A 22,778-nucleotide genomic window follows, 5' to 3' on the forward strand; every position below is an offset into this window, starting at 1 on the left:
ACCCTTTCATGCCAAGCAAACAACCAACCTGCAGCACCAGCATGGCAGGTTGGCGTTCGATCGCACGCCGCTGAGAGACGGAGACTCGAGAGAAAACAATGCGAGGAGCACCGTTGGTCCGCGTGTTTTTAGTTCTCTCTCTCTTCTCGGGCGTTGTTTGTTTGCTTGGCGTCGAGAGCGGCTACTCACGCAATGGTAGAGCGATGAGAAAAGGATTGAACCAGTGAGAAAACTAGCCAGACATAGTGAGAGAGAGCATAAAAGTACATTGGGGAGCATACAATGCTCCCCTTAGGTGTAGCGAGAAAGGATCGCGATCGGTACTAGCACCAGATCCAATGCGGTGATCGAGTTTAACGGCGAAGAGACGCGATCTTGTTCTTGGAGGGAATGCTGGAAAATGAAACAATTAGCCGCACTCCAACCTAATACAGCAATGCTGCGTGTGCAATGCTGTTGCTTCATTCATTATCTTCCCCCCCCCCTTTCGAGATCATTTGCATTCAGTCCGTACGCTGCCGGAGAGCTGAACAGGTGAATACTAAACCCTCTTTTGGAGGGGGGTACAGAAGCTAATGAGAATGTTTTCGACGCGAAGCAAATGCGAAAACATTAAAAAGCATTCTCTCATGCACCGAGAGAACTTCATGCCTGCGTGCGTGAGAACGTTTAGCGAAACCGGCGCCCCCTGTTCTGTGCATTCTTTGAGGTTTTGCATGCACCCTTTCCCTGGAGGCAGCATAACGTTCTCCCCCGGGGATGTGTATAAACCGTTTACCCGTTTCCCGGTAATGTCATCGTTTGCCAATTGGAGCGTCCCAGTTGTTCCTGTCGCTTACAGATAATTGATTATCTCTCACGAAATTGACGAATGGAGCGCCAATAAGGTTCTTTTTTTTGTTGTAGAACACCTAACGGAGAAAATTGATATAATTAAGCCCAGCGATTACGCAAGCAGCAACTATAACTAATGCAATTCGTTGTGTATGGGAGACGAAATCACGCCAAAAACCACGCCATTCTTCGCCATTCCCGGGCCTTGAGGGTAGAGCATCGTTGAGCAAGCATCACGAAACCATATGCGACACAATAATTGGCGACGACGAAAGAAAAAAAAACCACATTATTAGAGCAACAGCATCGTGCAACAACATTAACGCATATCCTACACACCTCCGATCCAGCCCCCTGCCGACAGTGTCATAATCTTTTCAACGATCACTTATCGCGAGAGACGATGATGGAAAAATAATTAATCCCTTGGCCGACAACAAACAGCCAGCTCGAGTGGAATCGATCATAATAGCGAATGTTGGTTCGCCTCCCAGTAGATAACGATGTGTTTGCCTTAGCTCCCACTCCTTTTCCCCTTTCACACGCACCAGACTCCCGACGCCGACGCATGTAATCCAATTCCAAACGCCCGGCCTTATTTAACTGCGCCGTTCGGTCGATACTGTGGAAGAAATGGCGAGAAGCAGGTTTTGGGATCACTCCCCTGTATCTGAGGCTGGTGCGCACGATATGATTATACGGACAGTTAAGCGAGATAAGTGAAGCGAACTATGACAAGTTTTGCGCGTCCTGCGAGACCACCACCATTCGTAGCGCAGTCAATCCTGCGCGATCAATCAATGCTGCATAATCGCACCGAGATGTTGGAGGGGGTTGCGCGCTGGCCTCCGGTTATGGGAAAGGAGGGGCTGATAAGTGTCCGAATGGAGCGTGACAAATGATCGAATGGGGATCTCGAGGCCCACGCCGAGTTTGAGAGGACCGATCTCTTCCTGTATGCTGAATAGTTGCTGTAGGATTAAAGTAAGCCATGGAAAAGTTGCATAAATTATGGATGAGTTTAAAAAGGTTACTAAGCAAAGGACAATATTTATCCTTCTCCGCTCCATCCATTTCGATTTATTTTTCGCAAAACAACATGCGATAATCATAACCACATCTAATCACACCATTCAATCCCTATCTAATGATTATCAAAACAAAACACCGCCATGAAGCAATCAACAAGAACGTATCAGCAACCTCCTCCGCTAAAAAAAAAACAATACAATTAGATAACGCCGCAACTAGATAAGCTCATCCCTTAACGATGGATAACAGCTCATCACTGGCACCCCAGCGCAGCTTGAACTCAGAAAAAGAAAGTGCCCTGGCCCACCTGTCGGCCACATAACCTCCTCACACATTACGACGCATCTCTTCTGGTGCCGCGAGGCTGTCCGGGCTTTCGCTGAGCCCGCGAGAACCGCGTATGGGAACACGCATCGTATCTCGCCGATGAGAAGAAGATGGCGTACCGGCGCAATGGCATTTGACAAAAAGGCCGCGCACTCGAGCTCGCTCGCTTCACCTGGAACGCACTGGGATTCAACCTATTCTATTGGCGTGAATTGGTTCACGATTAAATCATAGCGAGTCCCCCTGCCTTTGACTCCGTCGATTACGCCACGACGACGACGACGATGATGGCGTTCCCATTGCGCACACCACGACGCGTAATGCCTGCAGTGACAGTTTCACATACTGGCTGCATGCTGGCATGCCATACGCTCGATCACTGCAATCCCCTCGGCTCGACAGCCTCGCTACGATCGAGATCGATGCAAATTAGGTTGCGTTCAATCGCCGCAGCTTGGACGCTGGCCGCTGGTCAGTCTTCGCCTCGCCTCGTCCCGGAGACATCGACTCCGCACTGCAAGCGCTGTGCAACACGCTCGCTTGTTCGTTCGCTTTCTTCCCACATTTCCCACAACAGTCCGTCCATGTTGCCCCGACGTAAGACCGCGATCCGTCGAAACAACGGAACTGGGTGCTGCGCGAAAAAAAAGGCGGACAAAAAATCGGCAAAGAAAAACTCACTTTTTTATGGCTTTTGCCCCGATGCACACAGAGCCGTGTAGTTTTATGATATGATGCCACCATAGTGCTTTGTGCCACCCAGAAAACCCGAGGCGGCGGTTCCCAAAGCTTTGCCAAATCGAATCCGTCGGAAAAAACGGGGCTGGATTGCGCAGGGTCTTTGCTCCACTGGACAACTGGAGTTTCCGAGTACGACGCGCGGTTTCGAGAATATTATTTAATCGCAAAACTGGACCATAAATTGCGCAGCCAATGGACAGACTGGTGCGGATCGTGTGCTGAGTTCACAAATGGGGTACAGCGTCTGTCCGGAATGTCAGGGTGCTCCTTTACTCCACGGGCTATCTTTCTCCAGGCTCGATGACACTCTAAACATCGTGCGCGCGAGCGGGCTGTTCACTGTTGCTGGTCACGCACCAGGAGGACCGGTCGACGACGACGGCTTTGTTGTCGTCGGCAGAAAGGAACATCCACGATCCGCGATCCAGCAACCGATGATAAATTATATCATTTCGAATTCCGATTTCGATTTCGAACGCATCGGCCGATGACATCGACCGATGCTGACCAACCGAGTCATTAATCGTGAGTGCGCAATCTCTGGGTGGGGGGTGGCTCGACATTTGCCAGGACGCAGACCGGAGACGCTCAGCGAAAGCGGTCCTTTCGTTCGATTCGCGCGATCTCGCTAGACGGCGACGAAGATGATGATGAACCGTCTTCGATTACTAACGCTAGACTGGACGATATTCTAGGGAACGTGTTTACTTCTTCTTTCCGTTCGCTTTCCGATCATGAAACGATCACCAACGACCATTAAGACCTTCCGGAGCTCTCTATGAAGCCATTCGTAAGCCAGCAACCTCAGCTCATCTCTGTTTCTTTCCAGAGAAAGACACTTGAAAGGTGCCACAAGGAAAGTGACGCAGATAATTGCCAATCTTCCCATCGGTCCCCGAGCCGGTCGCTGGTGACACTTCGTAGGGTGATCCCGGGTGTTTTGCATCGCCACTTCCCGTGGGTCCCACCCATCACCACGCCAGCAATCGGTCTAGATCAACGGTACCACCGAAGTTAATGAAACGTCCCCAGACCGTCCAGTCACTAATCGCTCCAGTCATTTTGTTTACCTTCGTCCATTTCGTCGAGCGCGATCTACATTAAGCTGACATTCCGTTTGTCCACGGCCTCCCCCCCAAAAACAAACCTTCGGCGATGATAGCTGAGCGCAGGAGAAAGCCACCAAAGTCTCATCACCATCACCTCCGAGTATCCTCCGAGTACCGGGGGCCTGATTATTCCAACGGGTCGAAAAATAAGGGCTTCGCGTACTTTAACAAAATGGTCGATTTAGAAAGAAAATTCGACACTCCCGTCTCGCGCCATTCACCACCAGAGCAGCAACTACACCGGGAGTATAATGTCACACCTCGCGGACAGAAAGTGAAACCACCGCTTTTGTGCTTCTGCTCTGCTGCTCAGTTGCTGCTTCAACCGTCGATTATCAGCGAGCGAGCGAGCGAGTGCCGAGAAGAATATCGGATGCACTTTCCCTTCAAGGGCCCGGACTATGCTCCCTCCCTTATGCTAGGCCCTGAAAGATGAAAGTGACCAACCAGGGGCTCTAGCATGCTACCAGCAGGTACGGCACCGTGATCACACGACAAACAACACAGCCAACCCCTTCGGAACGCCGGAGTAGGAGGAAAGTGTTGCGAAAGGGTCCAATCAGTGGCGACGCTCCGTTTTTCGGGGTCTTCGGTGTATCGGACCCGGTGTACGGGCCCTGGACACGCTAGCGCCGTTTACGAAATCCACTTCATTTATGCTCGGCCACCTCGGCCCTGGAGCTTCCCCTTCCAAAAAAAAAAAGCATGATGCACCAATTGATGATGGTTTCATATTTCACCGGAGATTAAACACAATCGCTTCGTCGATCGGTCGGTCGGATTGATCGACGTAGCACGGAGTTACCTCATTCCCTCTCCAGCGACGATACCATGGGCACGCCGGAAGGAAGTTGCATATGGCCGGGTACGCGATACGACGATCCGTCGATCGTCGGCGCTCAATTAGTCAGCCTCCGCGAGCTGCCTGTGACCAATTGCTAAGTGGAGTTTGGTGGCGATATGGGGTGGGCTAGCCCTGAGCTCAGACTGCATCCAGTGAGATTGCCTATTGATTGGTGATTAGTAGTAGGATGTGGCGGATGATCACAAGAGATCGAGTCGGTCCGGCGGTCGCTCAGTCGATATCTTCATCGACCACCATCGGTGGGAACTGCCAAGTGTTGGCGATCATGTTGTAACTAATTTGTCCCCCTGGGTCCGCTGTGGAGGATGTTAAGTAAATGGAGTTGACGGTATCGGAAAGAAAGCTGGCATGAGTTATGCTCTCGTAGGACGACTTCCAAGAGATCAAACTGCAGGTATGCCAGTGATGGTCGTGATGGATCATAATGAGCCACGCATGTGCTACCGGATTGCTCAATCAAAGTATAATATTACTCAAATGCTTTGCTACAATAATGATCAGCCACAATCGTCCCGCCCATAGAGCACGCATTAGAAGCAGAAACAGGTTACGAGTAGCAAAGCAGGAAGTACTTGAATGTCTTCATTTGTCATACTCTGCACTGCATCCGCTAGCGCTTGTCCCGCATACATTCTGACACGATACCGTTATGCGTGTTACGGTTTGTGACAAAAGCTTGCACGAGACGGTCCGAAATGCAGGGGTGGGGAGTCCGGGCAAGCCGCCAGATTAATGCAACCCATTTCGACCACGTCAGCTACTGGCTGCCGGACGCACGGAAATGATTTACCATTTGGCTTTGGAATAATCGTGACATCAACATTAACTGAACCCGAGCCTGAGGGAGTCGAAATGAAGATCGTACCCCCGTGCGGCCATTTCGCATAATTCGCCCGCCAAACTCTGTGCAGCGCCTGGCTAACGTGCCATTCGTGATCTGCATTTCATGCTCTATCACAAACGCGGTAGAGCGCGGGCAGATCTCACCGCCATCGCCGACGAAGCGACACAGAAGACGTTTGGTTTTTTTTTTTTTTGTTGCAAACGCCGTTGTCACCGGCATCGACCATCGTTAACGGTCACCAGAAGTCACTCACCTCGTGCGATTGCTGAGCGGAATTTTTAGCAGCCTTTCTCTCCTTGCGACATCCGCCACCAGCGGCGGACCCGACAGTCGACGCCGCCGTCGACGCAGCCTGTTGCTGCTGCAGCAGCTCCTTCTTCAGCTGGCCGATGGTGCGTTCCTTCGACTTTAGCTCCTCCAGCTGTGGCGAGGGAAGGGAAGAATGGAAGAATTTCGGTTAAACAACGCAAACGCAATGGTCAGAATCTTAGAAGTGGGTTAATGTTGCCGCGTTGGTGCCGGCGCCGGCGACGGTTTTGTTCGATTTTCCCAGAACTCCGGTTAGCCGGTTGGCTTACTGACTGACTGGCTGACTGACCGTGGAATGTGCACGAGAGAGTTTTCGTCTGTTAGCGGGGAGGTCGCACCAGATTCCCGTGCCAATTGAAACGAAAGATTTATTGGATCCATCCGTCCCTGCCGTCCATGATGTAATACAGACCCACCAGACCACGAACTAAATTGGTCCGCCATATACTAATAAGCCCTCAAAACACTCGCCGCTGCTGCTGCCGCTGTTCTGTGGGACACAGCAGCACCGAGAACCGAGATGGTTGCTCCAAATTAGGCTAATTACGGTGGACTGATTGTAAAATCGGGTGGCCAGCATGGCATTTGCTCGCTTTATTAACAGCCCGATGCAACCAAACCAAGGTCTGCTGTTATCTAATTGGAACATTAAGGAAGCTTTGGTTGGTTGCAATAGCAAACCACGCTCCAGTATCTAGAAGAGAGTTGAAGAAGAGCTTAAGAATCCAGGAAAAACACCAAAAGAAGCGAATGCAAAACCAGACAGACACAGACAAAAAAAAACAAAAGAGGATCTCCAGGTTCTAACCGTAACCACAAGATCCCACACTTTATTATGCTCCGCAATGACTCATCAACCGGACCCGGTGTCTGTATTGCTCTCGAGGCGAGCCAACCATAATAACATGCAATCTTCTTCTCCTGCAGCAGCAGCAGCAGCCCAGCAAACGCTCGAGGATACAGCTCGATCCCATGGGAACGCCCCGAAGGATCGTCTGCACACTTTGTGCCGTGCCGTGTCGTGCCGTCCCTTCTTCGGTGTCTGGACAATCATTCCAAACGCCCGCCCCCGAGGGCATGCCGGTGTGTAGCGGTGTTCTGGCCTTGGAACATTCATTCAACAGTACGGCCACCGAAGAGAGGTCGAGGGATTCCACGAAGGGTAAAAAAAAGAGCCGCACCGCAACAGATCATGTCTTCGCCAGGCACCCTAATGTGCGTGGCCACTCCCGGATCACATGTGCAAAATTCGCTTAATGCGCCCGATCGCTACGTTTCTGGCATTCTCGGCGGAGAACCGAACGCTCCTGATGCTGGTCATAAGCGATGCATCAACGACGATTTTGAAACGACGCGAACGCTACCTCAGAGGACGAGAGAGACAGAAAGAGTGAAAGACATGGCCGCAGGGTGGATGCACAATTTGCTTCCAATTTCTGAATGATGCGGTATGGTTTAGTCGATCCGGTAGAATGGCCACGCAGTTCACGGGAAACTAACGAAATGCAGTCAGCAAGTAAACAATTATTACCGTGCCTCGGTTTTTGTGGGCGATATGAATGAAGCATAATTTGATTCAGTGCAGCACTAAACTGGTGTTTGGCCACAGGGCAGACCGTGATGCGTTCTTGCGCTGTTCGTGGCGTTGGTTGCGATCGTAAATTGCGTCGAAAAACGGAAATTACCGGGAAGCGAAAACGGACTCATCGCAAGGGGACGAGAATGCCTCCGACGTGTCCTCTACCTTTGGGGAGAGTTGATCATTAAGAACTTCTTTTTCGTTTTTTTGGCAAAGAATTCTCTCTGCAAAAAACCGTTTCCTGATCTTCTGAAAAAATGACACAAAAAAATGCGCCAATTCTGTTTCGAGGATCGTGGAGGCGAGACACAGAACGGTAGAGATCCGCGGATCCGGGATTCTCGCTGGTGGCGTCTGAAAAGGGCAACAATCTAAGCCCCTTACAGACCTAAACCAACAAAAAAAAAGCCCCAAGTAGAAGATCAAATGTTTTACGATCGTGAGCTTAAGATACCGCAGACCCGAATCTCGACGTCTCTCTCTCCTTTTGTCCTCCAGCATGACTCACGGACGAAGGCGAAGTGTATTTTGTGGGGGGTCCGTCAGGGGATTTCTAGGGGGGCAAAAAAGAAGGAAAGAGGCTTTCGGATCTAAGCCACCCGCTGCGCCGAGGGTCTAGCAACCTAGTCGAAAAAAGATGAGTCTCAAGGAAACCGGACAAGACCGGAGATTCCGACGAATTTCAATCCCTATCCGTGGCCTTTCGCGTCTCTGGGGGCCATTTCGGTTTTTTGAGGGGTGTATGCGATAACATTGGGTCCAGGGCCAGGGATCTAAAACGTGAACATCGCTCGAACTGCACCATTAGTATGCGGGGAGCGTAGTGACCGTTCTGCCTGGTGGTGGTGACCGATCACGTCATACCCATAGATCACATTTCTGCACCCAAAGAAGGTAACAAAAAGCTGCAGGGAATGTCAATGCCATGATGCCTCTTCCCGTGACATAACCATCCCGATCGAAAAAGTGCGTTAGTATTTCAAGAAGAAAGCTACATCTTTGGCACTACATGGACTTACCAGTCGGTGGATTTCGTTTTTGGCTGACTTTGAAAGTTGTGTCAATCGTAGCTCATACAGATCACGCTGTACGCGAATATCAGCAGCCTTCCGCCGTTCAGCCTCGGAGGAAATCTGGAAAAAGAGTGGAAGAAAAATCAGATGAGGGTTGAAAATGCATTGCAAACCTTTGGTGGATGCACTCTCCTGCCGCAGCATCTTAACACGAAGAAAACATGAACAGTACATTCTTGGATGCTCCCGTGCTCCTACCAGCTACCGGCACTCCGGTCGGTAGCGCCACCGAGCGTGATTGCGTCGATAGCCGTTTGCCGGATCGAAAGTGCAAAACAATGCACAATGCACATTTCCGAAATGGCAACCGACCCTCTCTCCCAGAGATGCATGTATATGGACCGCAGCGAAGCGATGTCGATCTGTCTTGTTGCACCAGCAGCAGCAGCAGCAGCATCGGGGCATGTAACAAGTAGCAGGCGATCATTTCCTACGATTCTTCAAACGATCCGTCGACCGTGCTCTTGTTGTTAGCACGTAGTACACCGACACCGAGCCAGAAAGTGAAAACAGTAGCCACACTGCTGCAGCTACTGGGTCTGGGGTTGGCCGGTAGATCTCGAGATGCATTTTCAATCATCCCGGAAAAGGAACTCCACCAAAACGGTACAATCGAACCATAAGTCAGCCATCAAGACCCCTGAGCGGCAGTCAGTCAGTCAGTCAGTCGTGGTTAGTCCGACCCCGGGCCCTGTTCAGATCGATGCAATGCACGGAATGCGTCGGCCGCAGTGAGCGCAGCCAAGAATGATGGCGTGTAAATCACTCTCCGGTCCCGCTATTGACTAATTGTGACGTTGATTTATAGTTCGAATATCGTCGAATCGGTTCAACCGTACAAAGAGGTGAAAGGTGCTGCTGCTACTGTCCGATTAGCAAGTCGTATCAGCAGGAAATGGTTGGCCAACGAGAGCGTTCTGCCTCGTCGGTAATGCTGCTAAACTAAACTAGCTCGAGCTTCCTGCACCACCTGTTGTGATCTACGGAATGTGACCGATCTGAGACCAGCGCTCGCTCGCTCAAATGACGCACCACAATTCACTGGCTAATTAATTCCATATCGAATCCCTCTCGCAGCTCGCCTGACCTTCAAGGATTATAACATACGACACACCGAGGACTGCGCTGCGATCATAAACTCGGTCCCTCTCGGTTGACCCCCAGGATTCTCCGGCCATGGAATCGCGTAAAAACCGATTCGCAAAAGTTTTTATTTCAATTAAAATGTCATCAAATCCTTCAGAGTGTCAATTTATGCCGAACCGACCATCTGAACACCAATTGTGGCGAACCATTTTGGTAAACAGCACGGCTACAGCATCCTTTCGATAGCCCCATCCCCATCCCTGTGCAGGGGAGTTCACATATAAGGAACTACTCGCGACGCTCGCGACGGGGTATAGCACCGTAATTTGCAACCGCAGCGCTACACTAAGGCTACACGCTCCAGACACTAGGACGCTGTCGTACACACAAGGGAACATGGGCACGTGCTCGCGAACGCTGAAGGACGACACGACACCCCGTTCGACGCGTTCAACTGAACTCTGTCCGCTTCTTCTTCGTATGCAAAGTAGCCTTTCGCAGTCTCGGTGCTCGGTGCCGTCCCATCCGGCGGTCCGTGGACATTGTACGCAGATCATTAAGTAATATTCTAGCAATTCGATCACCGAGTACCGGCCGGATCGGAGCATTCTCCCTCGTGTGTCGGTTGAAGGTTCTGCCGTTTGTCCTCCACAGTTGGAGGTTACTACGAGTTGCCGAATGTAGCAGCAGCAGCGCCGGGTGCTGATTAATGATACTGCCCAGACGCCTCAGTGATTCGCGGTGATGTGGCGCGGTGAGCCTTTCATAAATTGAAATTATTTATGAAATGTGATAAACACGACTCGACGCCACATCACGTCCAGTGTTTCCCCTCGCGATCACGGGACAGCGCGAAACGAAAGGGAAATCCCACTTTCTACCCTTCGCCGGCAAGGGGTCAGACGACACGCTGCCGGATCCGAAGATGCCCATTTTAAGGTGCAATTGTGTGGCGCTTTGCATACACGCGTATGACCACCACACTCCACGGGCACAGCCCCAATCGGTAAAGCCCATTCGCATCGGCCACGGCTTACCGCTTGCATAAAATAATCAAATCAATTTATTTCCTTTTCTGGTCCTGTCTCGCACTGTTGCCGGTGACCGTCAGCCTGCTCGGCTCGAGCTCGAGCATCCTGCTGCGTTGTGCGGCGTGCGGCGAGGGTCATCATTGCGTCGAGGGTATTTCGTAATTTGAGTACCAATTTGGTACGCCATCTCGGAGGTGTACTGAGGGTGGCGGTGTGCACCACAGATCCCTGATGAAGATATTGGTGGTTGATTGCCATCTTGGTTTGTGGCGCGATTGTCGCGCAAATCGATTGTTGACCCACGTTCCCCCCCCCCCCCCCCCTGGCCACTAGGTCGCTCGATATGATCGTAATGCAACCGCACCCCCCGATTCTGGACGACGTAAAAAAAAGGGCAAATCGATACTGGAGCTACCGATCACTACCGGTGACAGTGGAAGGACGCGGCTGGCGATGCGATGGATCAATGGCATTGACCACCGACGTACGGGTGTACTGACTGCGTCTGCCAGTGCGTTCGTCATGTCGGACGACGGAGTGTGGCGAATTGCGCAACCGTGACATTTGCTAACCGTGCATTGATAGCACGTCTGTCTGGTGCTGCTGCTGCTGCTCCCAGTGACTGCTGGACGGGTCCTTTTTGCTTTGATAACAAATTAATCAGATGTAATTGAATACATTGTGACACGCGTGGTGCGATCATTAATCTTGCGTTCGTGCTCGTTATCCTTAGTCCGATAGCGAAAACGACGAGGTAGAGTGAGCTTTTGTGGAGCTACATAGTATCAATCTAAAAACGCACAAATTGAGCTCAACAATTGATTCTGTTCGTTCGTTATAAAGCGCTACGGCTGTCGAGCAAATGAAATTTTTACCAGCGATCACGATCGAGTGTCTCAACCCACCAATTCCGGTAAATCAACTGAATCAATCAAGTGTTCAAGTTTTTAATTAAAAAATAAATTTGTTTTAGTTCCTGACCCACGCTTCATCAGTTACTTAGTCGTTAAAATTTGAAATATTTTCGCGCCTAAATTCAAGCAGCTCGTTTCTACTTTCGAGCAGAGTGGTTTGAATCGGTCGAGTAAATACTACTTTTGAACTTCTTCGGCAGATTAAAGCCACGAAAGAAGATGTTACTGCATCATCCGCTCCTGAACCACCACCCGCACCCCCTCTGAAACCCTTACCTGATATTTTTCCTCTAGAAACTTATTCGTTTCCCGCAGGGCGGAGTTTTCCTGGTTCAGCTTCAGAACCTCCAGTCCTTGTTGATGCTGGCGGGAGTCGGTACAGCTACCGGGGAGCCATCCGCCATCCTGCTGCTCTGCTGATCCCCGGTGGGCACGCTTGGCCGGTACAGCCGCTCCCGCCGTCCGCTGCTCCGATTGGCACTGCTGGCTGGCCACATTGCGTTTGTGATGCTGCAGCGCTTCCTGCAGCTTCTTGCATTCGGCCTTTGTCTTTCGCAGATCGGACTCATTCTGGGCCCTACGAGGGAGAATAAACAAACCAACAACAGTTAACAAACCTAATCATGTCGCACAGGATGCCGCGTGCCATACCTTAGCGATCGGACAGCGTTTCGTTCCGCCGCTAGGCTGCTGCGCAGCTCGCTCAGCTCCAGCCGCATCTGCTCGTTTTGGGCCAACAGCTTCTGGACGGTGTGTGCATTCTGGGTTTCCACAATCTGCTGCTTCCGTGCCCGGTTTCCCGGCACCACAGGTTTCGGTGGGATCGGTGGTTTACTGCGAACGATCGGCACCTTTTCGCCGTGCAGCAACCCTCCTGGTTGTGGGTCTGGCGAACGACTTGCCGTGCCCTGCTCCATGTTGCTCTTGATATCCAGCTTGAGCCGTTTACCATTGGCTTTCGCAAGATTACCCAATGCTGCCGACGATGGTGCTGGTTCGGTGATGCTGACAGGTTCCTGTTCCGGACGCTTCACCACCGAGGCATACGATCGTTGCTCCGTTTGATCGGTGGGGGCGGAACTACCGGCGCTATCCGACACCGATGGTAGCTTCTTGCGCTTCAAACTGATCTCTTTAACAGCTTCGTCCACCCCACCAGATGCACTGCTCGTTCTGCATGGTTCTTCTGCGTTCGCCATCTTTTTGCTGTGTGCTGGCAAACACTTTCCGTTCTCTTTTCACTTTACTTGCTGCTGCTGATACTCGCGGTGTAGGCAAAACATTTAAATCCTAATTTTAACGGGCACCACCTTCACGTGCGTGCGTACCTTTCAATCTCTCGTTCTCCCTGCTCGCTGCTGGTTCACTCGGCAAATCGGTCGACGAAGACGAATTGATAACGACCCACTGAATCCACTGCAGGATCTATCAGGTATCCTTCAAGGACGCGACACCGTGACTGGGAGCGTCGCTTCGGTGTAACGGATCGATACTATGATGGCACCCTTCGGGCTCGCTCGCTGGGTGTGCCGGGTATCAGGCCGTACCACGGTCGTTGGTAAACAAATGTGAAACTGGAAGCAAAAGAACGAAAGTAATGAAATGAGTACATCATCGCCATCATCATCATCATCAACATTAGGGCAAAACAGTGTCGTGACGAGGTTTACGTGGGCCAAAGGGCAAGGGCACCGTATCGAGTAGCATAGACACTGAGCAAACATGACTTAACGTTGGTGTTGGCGAATGAACTCTGGGCCAGGTGCGGTGGTAGAGAAAATAACTATGCCCATCCTACGTTTTGATGTCGTTGACCAGCTGAACCGGTGCCTTGTGCAAACCGTAATGTGGATTTTCCAACCAACAAATCGCACCGGCAATGTGTCTCTGGTAAAGTCCATCCGGTATAAAATTTGGACATGATGTCATGTGAACACGAGCGTCACACTGACTAGAGAGATTTGTGGAAAACTAGGTGCGGTCCCACGCTGCGGTCACTGGTGTCGTTGGAGGCTACGTTGTGGGTAGAGACCGGTTGGACATGTTTTTGCTGGATCGGTATGGTGTCAATTATTAATCATCGACCTCATACCCTCGGAGTGAAATTCTTTTGTTTTCCCACAGATTCTTCCCCTCAAAAGCCAGCCAAGAATCGTAGAGCGAACCCCCCTCGAAGGATCTACTACAAAGTATAACAGAAATGTGATATGTTTACGCTCGCATAAACTATCTTCCTCTCCACGGAGTGCTCTACTAATCAAGTGTAAAGCGCACGATGGATGGGGGTGTGAAATGATACATCGCTGTTTAGATGATTGTGTTTTCGGGTTTTTCCTCCGTGCATAGTAGCGGCACCATCGATTGAACCATCCGATCCCACTTACGGGGTTTGAAGTGTTTTCATACTAATCCCTCACGTCGCTTCCGCAGGGAAGAGCGCGCAGCGCGCAAACAGCATCACAACATAAGCATCCAAACTTCCGGCCTCAGCGAACAGTGTGCACGCGAACCATGATGACGATGGTTGGACGTCTGGTTTGAGTTGGCCACAGCATTCTGCTGCTGCTGCTGCTACTATGACTGTGGCTGACACTGATCTCGAAAGCAAACCATCGAACCCATACCGCCAACCGCGTGCGTCGATATTTATAGCCGCACTAGAGGGAATCACAGAACGACCAAACCAATTTTTCTGCAGCTACGACAGCTGCTACTGTACTGCGTTGCGACCTCGTATTTTCACCTCGTGCTGACGGTGTCACGCGTTAACGATAGGTCTGGCCGAAACTCTTTCAATTTCGAGGTCCATTGACAAGAATTGCGAAACGTCGCATCTGAGCACGTGGTGTGTAAAACAATTCGGTGTCAAGCTGCCCTATACCGTGCAATGCACACGGTTTTCTGTTAGTAAATCATTGATTTTGGGAGTAGCTTCGAAGACACAATGGCCTGAAATGGGGTCTAAACTTTCGTCAGCTGTTACGTTAAAAATAAACAGCGGCACAAGAGCTACAAAGAGTTAAACAGATAACCCTACGTCGTATGGCGGCTGATTGAGATCATTGGGAAAACCAATATTTTCTTTGCGATAAGCACAGCGCGCAGATAAAAGTGATAACGTCTGATAATGCCCCGCATACCGAACCATTGACAGGCTGCGCGCCCATTTATGGCTCCAGCGTGGTAATCCCAGACCGGAAACACAGTTGGGACACTCATGCAAGAACACACGTAATAAACACGCATAAACCATACTGCAACTGCTCTGATAACATAGTAACGGCTACACGATTCGTTGATAAAAAGCATAGCACAGAGTGCCTAATGTGCCTAATATTTGGCACAAACGATTCGCAGTCTGTGAGATCGTGATCACAAACAAGCGCTCAGAACGATCGCGATGGGTGGCCATTCTGTTGTTTTATTATTCATGTTCGCTTCCTTCCATCGCCCGCGTGCGAATCCATTTCACGAGTACGTCAGCACCATTTTCCGCGGTACGTTCTGATATTTTTGGATCATTGCTAATATCTTGGATGATCATCGGCTCGCACAGAAACCCTGGCATTGCTCGTTAACCATCCACGAGAAAACCGTGTCGGTAGTAAACGCAGAGCGCGAAATGCAATCTGCTGTAGTGCGGTGGAAGGTAATCATTTTTTGGTTCATAAATCTGACCGAGCCCGATGTTGCGAAATGGTGCTTCAATGTGCAACTTCTCAGCATAGGCTGTGGTGGCCAGTGAAAATGCGATTCACACCTGTGGCAAGGGGCTGGAAATGAGTAAATCTGTCCGTAACTGTTCCCACGTATGCCCGGCGTAAACCGGCCATGAGCGTGATCATGTTTACTGTTGGTTTATCATAATATAAAACCCACCACCAACTGGCTATTTCTGGAGACAACGATGCAACAAAACCGTGGACCGGGCATAACAATCGAGAACAGAGCACTAGACACTTCTCATGCTGCACACATCTCGCCTGCCGCGGTTGACCACCGATGGCGCGGTGCATTATTGCGGAATTAAAATTAATTGGACGATTACCATGACTGATGGTGATCCGGTAGCACCCGGTACGACGACGATAAGCAGTAGTTCAGCGTAGAGAGTGTTCCGATTGCTCAAGAAACAAACAAGCCGACACGAATCCAGCTTCGATCCGTGCACACGGAAGTGCATCGAGCGATTTCGTAACCCAAACATACCCAGATTTCCCACTTGGATCATCATCATCCATCAATCTTACACCTCGCATTAGAATGGTTTTTTTTTCACCCAGTTTCCTCGCACTCCAAAGTTGGCGCCAAGTGATTCCGCCGAGTGCTGGCTGGCTGGATTTTTGGGGAGGTTTTATCTCCAAATTTAGAACCAACCGACCGCGTCAATTGATGGCGTCTCCTCGCCATCAGAGGCGTCAGCAACAAGTGCTAGCACAAGTTTCTCGCCGAGAATAAATCGAGAATTTGGTTCTGGCATCATCACAAACCGTGCCAGTGCCTGACGTAATCGACACTGTTCTACATTCTGCTGTACGGCGACACCACGCATCACAGGCACATCTCATGGCCGCACCGTGCGAATGGTTGCCGCTGGTTGATTGTTCGCATCTTCGCTGTCAATCGTCCGTTCCTCAGTGGCAATTTGCCATAACTGGTAGCACTCCCAGAGCACTCCCCCCGGGGGGTCAGTACGGTTTGGAAGGAATATTTTATTTCATCGTACAAATTACAAACAAAACAACGCGAACCTGAACTGAGGGCAGTTTGTGTGGTGTTTTGTTGGAGTGGCCAATGCGAGCGAACTCGCATCGCTCGTTTGGTCCGTTCGGTTACTCATATGGCACGGACGGGTTGTTGTGGTGTTTCACCACACTCTGCCCTGCTTTGCGCTAACCGAGGGCGTGAAAAAATGTGGGAGTAAATCTCTAGCATCATCTCTAGCGAGTCGCTTGTCAGCGTCAATGGATAGATTCGGAAGCTGTTCCAAAAAAGGGAAACTCTCCAGTAGCACGACTTTCGACGGCTCCAGACGGATCTAAGCGAATCTGACCTAATCACAATGGGGTTGATGGTTAATACAGATCATTGGTATGTCTTCTACCACTTGCAGCACAACTGGTATAGAATATGTTATGTTTTTCGCCAGAAACTTAGTGTACTCTAGGGAACATAATGTTTTCAAGAACTATGTTTTGTTGCATTGTTTTCTTTAACTGAAACATCATCCCTCAGCCAGTCATGGCCGAGATAATGAGTCTATCGTCAACAAGAGCTACTGCGCTACGCATAACCGTTGGCAATTGGCCAAAAAGGTTGGAACTGGCGTTGATTTGACTACCGAGTGCGTCCACTACCACTCTGCCTCTCGGTCCACTCAGACCACTCTGCCAACGCCGAGCGTGACAGTGAAAATGGGGAAACATAAATACCAATCCACACTTCTCGTGCCCATGCCCCATGCTCACACCCCATTTCTAGACGTACTGTCCCCAGGTTAACACCACCGGCCGTTGAGACCGCACCGGACCGTGGTTGCCGTGCGTGTCGAGTGTTGTGTTTTTTTCTAATTATTTTTACACTAACATACCTCTCCCAACAGAGCCTGTTGATTCCTGGCAGTCTCGCGGTCGTCGTTGTCACGCGTCGTCTTCTTTTCCTCTAATCCGAATTATCAATTCGCCACAGTGAACGCGGCCACAGGAGCATTCGCTTCCCAATTCGCGCGTAGAGTTGCTCACACCTTTTTCGTATGGTTTCGACGAGGAATCACACTTTTTATTTAGATTTTTGTTGCACTGCTCTGAAGAACACGGGCACCTTGGTTTATGGGGGTTGGGAGGTTTTTGGGATTCGCGACTCGTTCCCTCACTTCAAAACTCCATTCACCGAGAAAGGCACTCGAAGGATCGATTTGGTGATTGCACTCCAGGGAAGGTGACAGAAAAAAAAGATGGTTGATGATATCCTCCGCTCGAAACTTTGCTGCTCTTCTTCGCTCTCCACTACGTTTCGTTTCGTTTCGCAAAATTATGTTGCACAAACTTTGCACAATTTTCGTTACAGACCGGTTAAGGTAGAGTACTCTTTCGCGTTTCGTTATTCTTTTTTTGTTGTTTCGATTTCCCTTTTCAAGCTTCTTTCTTTTCTGTTTTCGAGGTTTCTATTTGTTTCGAAAATGGTTATCGTTCTGCGCTTAGAACTATACTTAAGTGTTAAAATTAAAATTAAATGTTGCCTAACGATCGGACGACGACTGACTGAGCGGACCCGAAGCGAAGAAGGTCCACCCGAGCGTCGGGCGAGCTTGGATCGGTTTGCGAGACGAGATGCGCGAACGACACTTGCGCAGCATCCCGCACCACGAACGGCCACCCCCGACAGGGCGGGTGGGTGGTACTCGCGAGCCGCATATGTCGGTATTTGTTACTACAGAACCACGAGCGGATTCACACAACGGTGGTGACCATGTGTCACCGTGTGGCAGTGACTCGCCAAAAATCGCGTTCGCGTTCGTTCGTGCAAGGCAAGAGAAATTCCGGACACGCAGGACCTTGTCCGGTAAAACCTACATGGAGCTCCGTTCACCGGCTTGTTTAGAGAGTGTGCGGAGGGTGGGGATTTACTATTTTGGAAGCCAATTGTATGCTCCATTCATTCAGTTGATTGTTTCCTCGTAGTTTGTGCTTGTTCGAAACGAATGTGTGTCACGTGGAGGGCGATGGATTAAGATGGAGTCTTGCGATTCAGGATAGTGGCCATTGTACTGTCTGGTTAAGTATTGTGCAACTGCACTCTGCCACTCCACCGGAATCGGAATCCGTCACGGGACTCGCCTTTCCGGGGAGTAAAAATGAAATTCTCAAAAACGACAATCATTATCCAGACGGATGTCACCCTGTCACGGTTTCAATCAATACCACGTTCGATGGCCTTGGTCACCTTGGCAAATAATGGCGAACATTACCGACACTTCAGCCCGCACAGATTTATGATGCAAGCCATTTCTTCAGCTCAACCTTCGCGTCGGACAGGATAATCGTGAAGCAAGGTTCCGATCCCGCTGGGATGCCAATTCACTTATACTTCGCATCGTGGAACCGGCCGATTGTCCGTGACAAAGTTCATGCCAGCAGATCTCGAGGTCAGGGTTCGCCCAGTCATGTATTTATCACGTCATACGCATTAACATGAAGCGACACATTAACAGGAACATGGTCCAATTATCGCGAGACCCACATGGATACACACTTACACCGCAAGTTGATTGGTCTTTGAATAGCTGTGCAAGATGATAATGATAACATCGAATGTGCTATCGCTTTACGCGCACTACAAACGATCCATTGAATCGCACACTTGACGGCACTGCAAGAGAAATGCAACTGAATTGCATGGATGCAGCACGCCTCGCACATCTCCGCTTTTCCGAAACGCATAATGTGCAGCTTCGCTCGATCTTAACATTTTCACGGTTGAAGGCCAGCGCGGTGGAGTTTATTTCGGGAGAGCTGTTATAGCCACGGTTGGAATGGTATAAATAAAACCACGGCTCATATATGGCTCTATCTAACAATCGATTGTGCGGAAACTGGGTGCATCTTAAAGTGTGCGAAGAACCGGCAGCGAAACCGGAAACATCATCGACACCATTATCACCATCACCACTTGTAGTTTCGCGTGCGGTGCGTGGTATTGAAACGATGAATGGTGCGGTCGATCACCGTGTTGGTATGGTTTCTTCTGGCTGAATTACCAGCATGGGAAAGTCAAACAAATAAGGAAAGGTAAATTGCAAGTAGGTAAAGTAAAATGAAATAAAGTAAAATGTGCCACAGTTCGGAAAAATTAGTCAAATAGTTCAAACTTGAACCATAAAGATAATCTATATTGTATCACAGGATTCACCCAATGATCAGATTGATTACTGAATCTTATTTTCCATATATTATGCGTTTAATTTTAATAAAAAACCAATCATTGTAAAGTTGTGTTCTGTGCCGTGGTCGTTAAATTAAATTTAAAATCCCCGGTAACGGTCAACGCATAATCCAAAATCCAAGGCATGTCGGGATTGAACAGATCGCGAATTTCCGCAGGCTATCTTTAGAAGCATCAAATTGTGATGCAATGAGAGTTTTAATAGAATAAAATAAACCAAAAATGCATTTTTAAAACGCTCAAGAACCATTTTTGGCTCAGTCCTGACATCTATTGGACGATATCGTTTATAGCCAGCCGGGTTGAACTCGTTTGTTTGGAAAGAGCGAGAGACAAAGATGTTCCCTCTCGTTCTGTCGTTGTGGCGTTCAGGTCGCGAGAATCGGAATCCGCAATCCTGGGAAAATCCTTTCGGATGGATCCTTGCACCCCGTTCAAGCGGGAAAACTGTCCCGTGAAAGTTTGGAGCAATCCCGGGTCGGCCTTTCGGTAAGTCAAGAAACACTCTCTCATCTTCACGGTAAGCGCGAGTTGCATGATTGTTGATTAGAGTCCGCGAAACTGCCAAGAAATAAATCGGCAAAACAGCGGGGAAATCGCATCCGTTGGATCGGGTTCTATTTAGTTTCAGCTGGTTTCAGCAAGGGTTCTTCAGTTTCAGCAACCGCAATTCGTTGTCTGGTAAAGCAGCGGATCCGAAATCGGTCGGTGCATTTGATCCTTGCAGGTTGTCATGTTGCACTTGATCGGCATGTTGCACTTGAGCCAGGTACGAATTGAGAGAACATTATTTTCTTCATTTCAGACTTCTGGCGGATACAATGCAGAACCATTCAACATTCGTCATGGTTGCTACGATGGTCTCGAATAAGAGCGAATCGCCAGTTCGCGGAAAGCGAAGGAGCAAAGAGTTGTACCGTGTTCCATGATCACGGTGCCAGCAAGGTAAGTGGGTCAAAGTAAATAAAACCAACTAAACAACTGGCCATGGGTACAGATCAGCTTTTGGCTGAGAAATGGCTTGCGTAGTATATTAAAGAATAATCTATCGAAAAAAGAATTGTTGGTTTCACGGCAATGTTTTGATACTTTGCATGACGTAGAGTGCCAAGGCCGAGGCAAGGTGCGTTGATAAATCATATAAAGGCAAAGCTTTTTGTGGCCAAAATTCTTCATAACGAGTTGTAAGTAATCGCTAGTCCAACCGTATCATACAAATAGCGCTTTTGGTTCCGTTCGATCAGCACAGCGAAATGAGTCCAAAGGCGAAGTGGGGCAATCATGATTTTTGCAAATCGCGATTCCGAAAAAGCGATCAGTGGTTATCACTGAGCGAGAATAACCGGGTGTTTCGTAGTATGATTGGTGCATAAAGTGAGAAAGACTAACATTCTAAGTAAAAATTGCAAATTTCAGTTGAATCTGGTCGTAAACACGGACCCTTCCACTTGCCGGTGCGCTTTCCGATGGTTTCCTTTGAAGACGCTCGTGTGCCACGGCCGCAGATTCCCCGGCCTCTGTGCTTGCTCCTGGCGCTCGCTGCAGTTGATTGTGAGTGGGTTGATTGGTTTCCGGAGCGTTACAAAAGGAATTAGAATTCCTTTTTCGTAGTTTCAACCTCGTCGGTTCGTAAAACTTTGCGTGCTGCGGCTGAGTGCAGTTCTGCAAGCGTCTTTTCCTGGCTCACATTCCAATGGGATCCACGACCATAGTGCAGTTTGTTGGTCTAAGGCGTGGAATAGAACAAAAATGTGAACATTTTCTCCCTTTTTGCAGCGATTTTAGAAAGCGAAAGAGTGTTTTACCGGCGATTTTAAAACTTTTTTTTTACCCTTGCAGCATAAATTTTACTCCATTGGTTTATACTGGTCCGGTTCCACGCTCCAGCAGCCTTTAAACGCCCCCTTTTAATGATTTTCCTCTGTTTTTCCACAGTTTTCCCATGGTTTTGGACAGATATTGCGTTCTCTACATGCGGGAATTCGTTTTGGTTACTTCACCTGTTTCCCCCTATACACTTTAAGGTCATTGAAACCGAGATCCATGAGCCACCAACGCCGCAAATCGAAACCGAAACCGAGACAGGTTTTATAAAACAAGTCCCCCAGTTCAATTTTGTCGTAATTCAATGAATATTTATACTTTATTTTTCAGATCGAGAATCGTTCAGAATTTGTGGAAACCGGCCAGGAAAACCGCGAACGTGTTCAGCCCTCTTCTGGTGCATCCGCCGCAAAAAGAGTTTCGTCGATTTTCCGGCGCAAGGGTGTGCGTGTGGTCGCGGCGCAAATCGAGAACGTACGAGCAAACGAATCGTCAAAAATCGACGAATGGTCGTCAAACGGAATCCGCGTTTTGCGTTTTGATGCTGCTGTTTCGGTTCTCGAAGAAGGATTTTTGCAGTTTGGTGATTTGCGTGTTCGCAAAATAGGCCCCGGTGGTGTGTCGTTTGCCCCGAGTTGCCCCCGACCAGCGCGTGTCCATGGGATGTGAAATCTGGAAGCGGAGGAAAGTGCCCAGCTTGGAAATTCGAAGCAGAAGCGCAGAGCAAAAGTGAAGCCATCTTTTTTCCGTTTTCATCTCTGCGAGCTACGTGCCAGAGCGAGAACGAGCGATCGAATGGTGGTCGAAGCGTGCATGGAAAGCACGAGAAAGAAAGAGACGGAAGACGGCTGCTAGTGTGTGAGTGTATGTGCGTGTGTCCGTGAGTGTATGTACGCCCGCAAGAGAAGGATTTTCGGCGGAAGCATGAAGTGAGAAGCGCGGTTCGCGCGGGCCCCCAGTAAATTGCCGTCCGAGGAGTGAAGTTCCACGGAGGAATAATTGCAGGAAAAAGAGGAGTGCGGCAAAAGGGTGAAGCACGGAGTGCTGTGAGACGAGGCGCATAGTGAGAAGAGGGCTGTTTTTTTAGCAGGCGGCGGTGAGAAAAGAGGAAAAAAAAGCTGCAATCGATTTGCCCAACGTAGTGCGTGTGATGTGGCCTCCACCATCTTTGTGTGCCGCCATCAATAAGAAGGTGAGTGGTGTGTTCTAGCGGATACCCCGGAACCCCGCTCCAGCGCGTTAGCTCATCGCACAGTTCAGCGGCGGTAG

General features: G+C 49.6%; 1 protein-coding gene across 3 annotated transcripts in view; it reads right to left on the reverse strand.

The window, feature by feature from the left end:
* LOC126572107 (uncharacterized) overlaps nucleotides 1–18,019 on the reverse strand; it is a 78,371-nt gene extending 60,352 nt beyond the window's left edge. For all 3 annotated transcript variants that reach the window (XR_007607945.1, XR_007607944.1, XM_050231162.1), the window contains exons 1-5: nucleotides 17,335–18,019; nucleotides 12,396–13,318; nucleotides 12,021–12,321; nucleotides 8,660–8,773; nucleotides 6,006–6,173 (exon numbers count right to left, since the gene is read on the reverse strand). Coding sequence is in view for 1 of the 3 variants with exons in the window: in XM_050231162.1 (XP_050087119.1) it covers nucleotides 6,006–6,173; nucleotides 8,660–8,773; nucleotides 12,021–12,321; nucleotides 12,396–12,943 (1,131 nt within the window). In the remaining 2 variants the exon portion in view is untranslated. The remainder of the gene's footprint in view (nucleotides 1–6,005; nucleotides 6,174–8,659; nucleotides 8,774–12,020; nucleotides 12,322–12,395; nucleotides 13,319–17,334) is intronic.
* Nucleotides 18,020–22,778: the final 4,759 nt, after the last annotated feature.

This window comes from Anopheles aquasalis, chromosome 2 (assembly GCF_943734665.1).
Source record: "Anopheles aquasalis chromosome 2, idAnoAquaMG_Q_19, whole genome shotgun sequence".
Lineage (NCBI taxonomy): Eukaryota > Metazoa > Arthropoda > Insecta > Diptera > Culicidae > Anopheles > Anopheles aquasalis.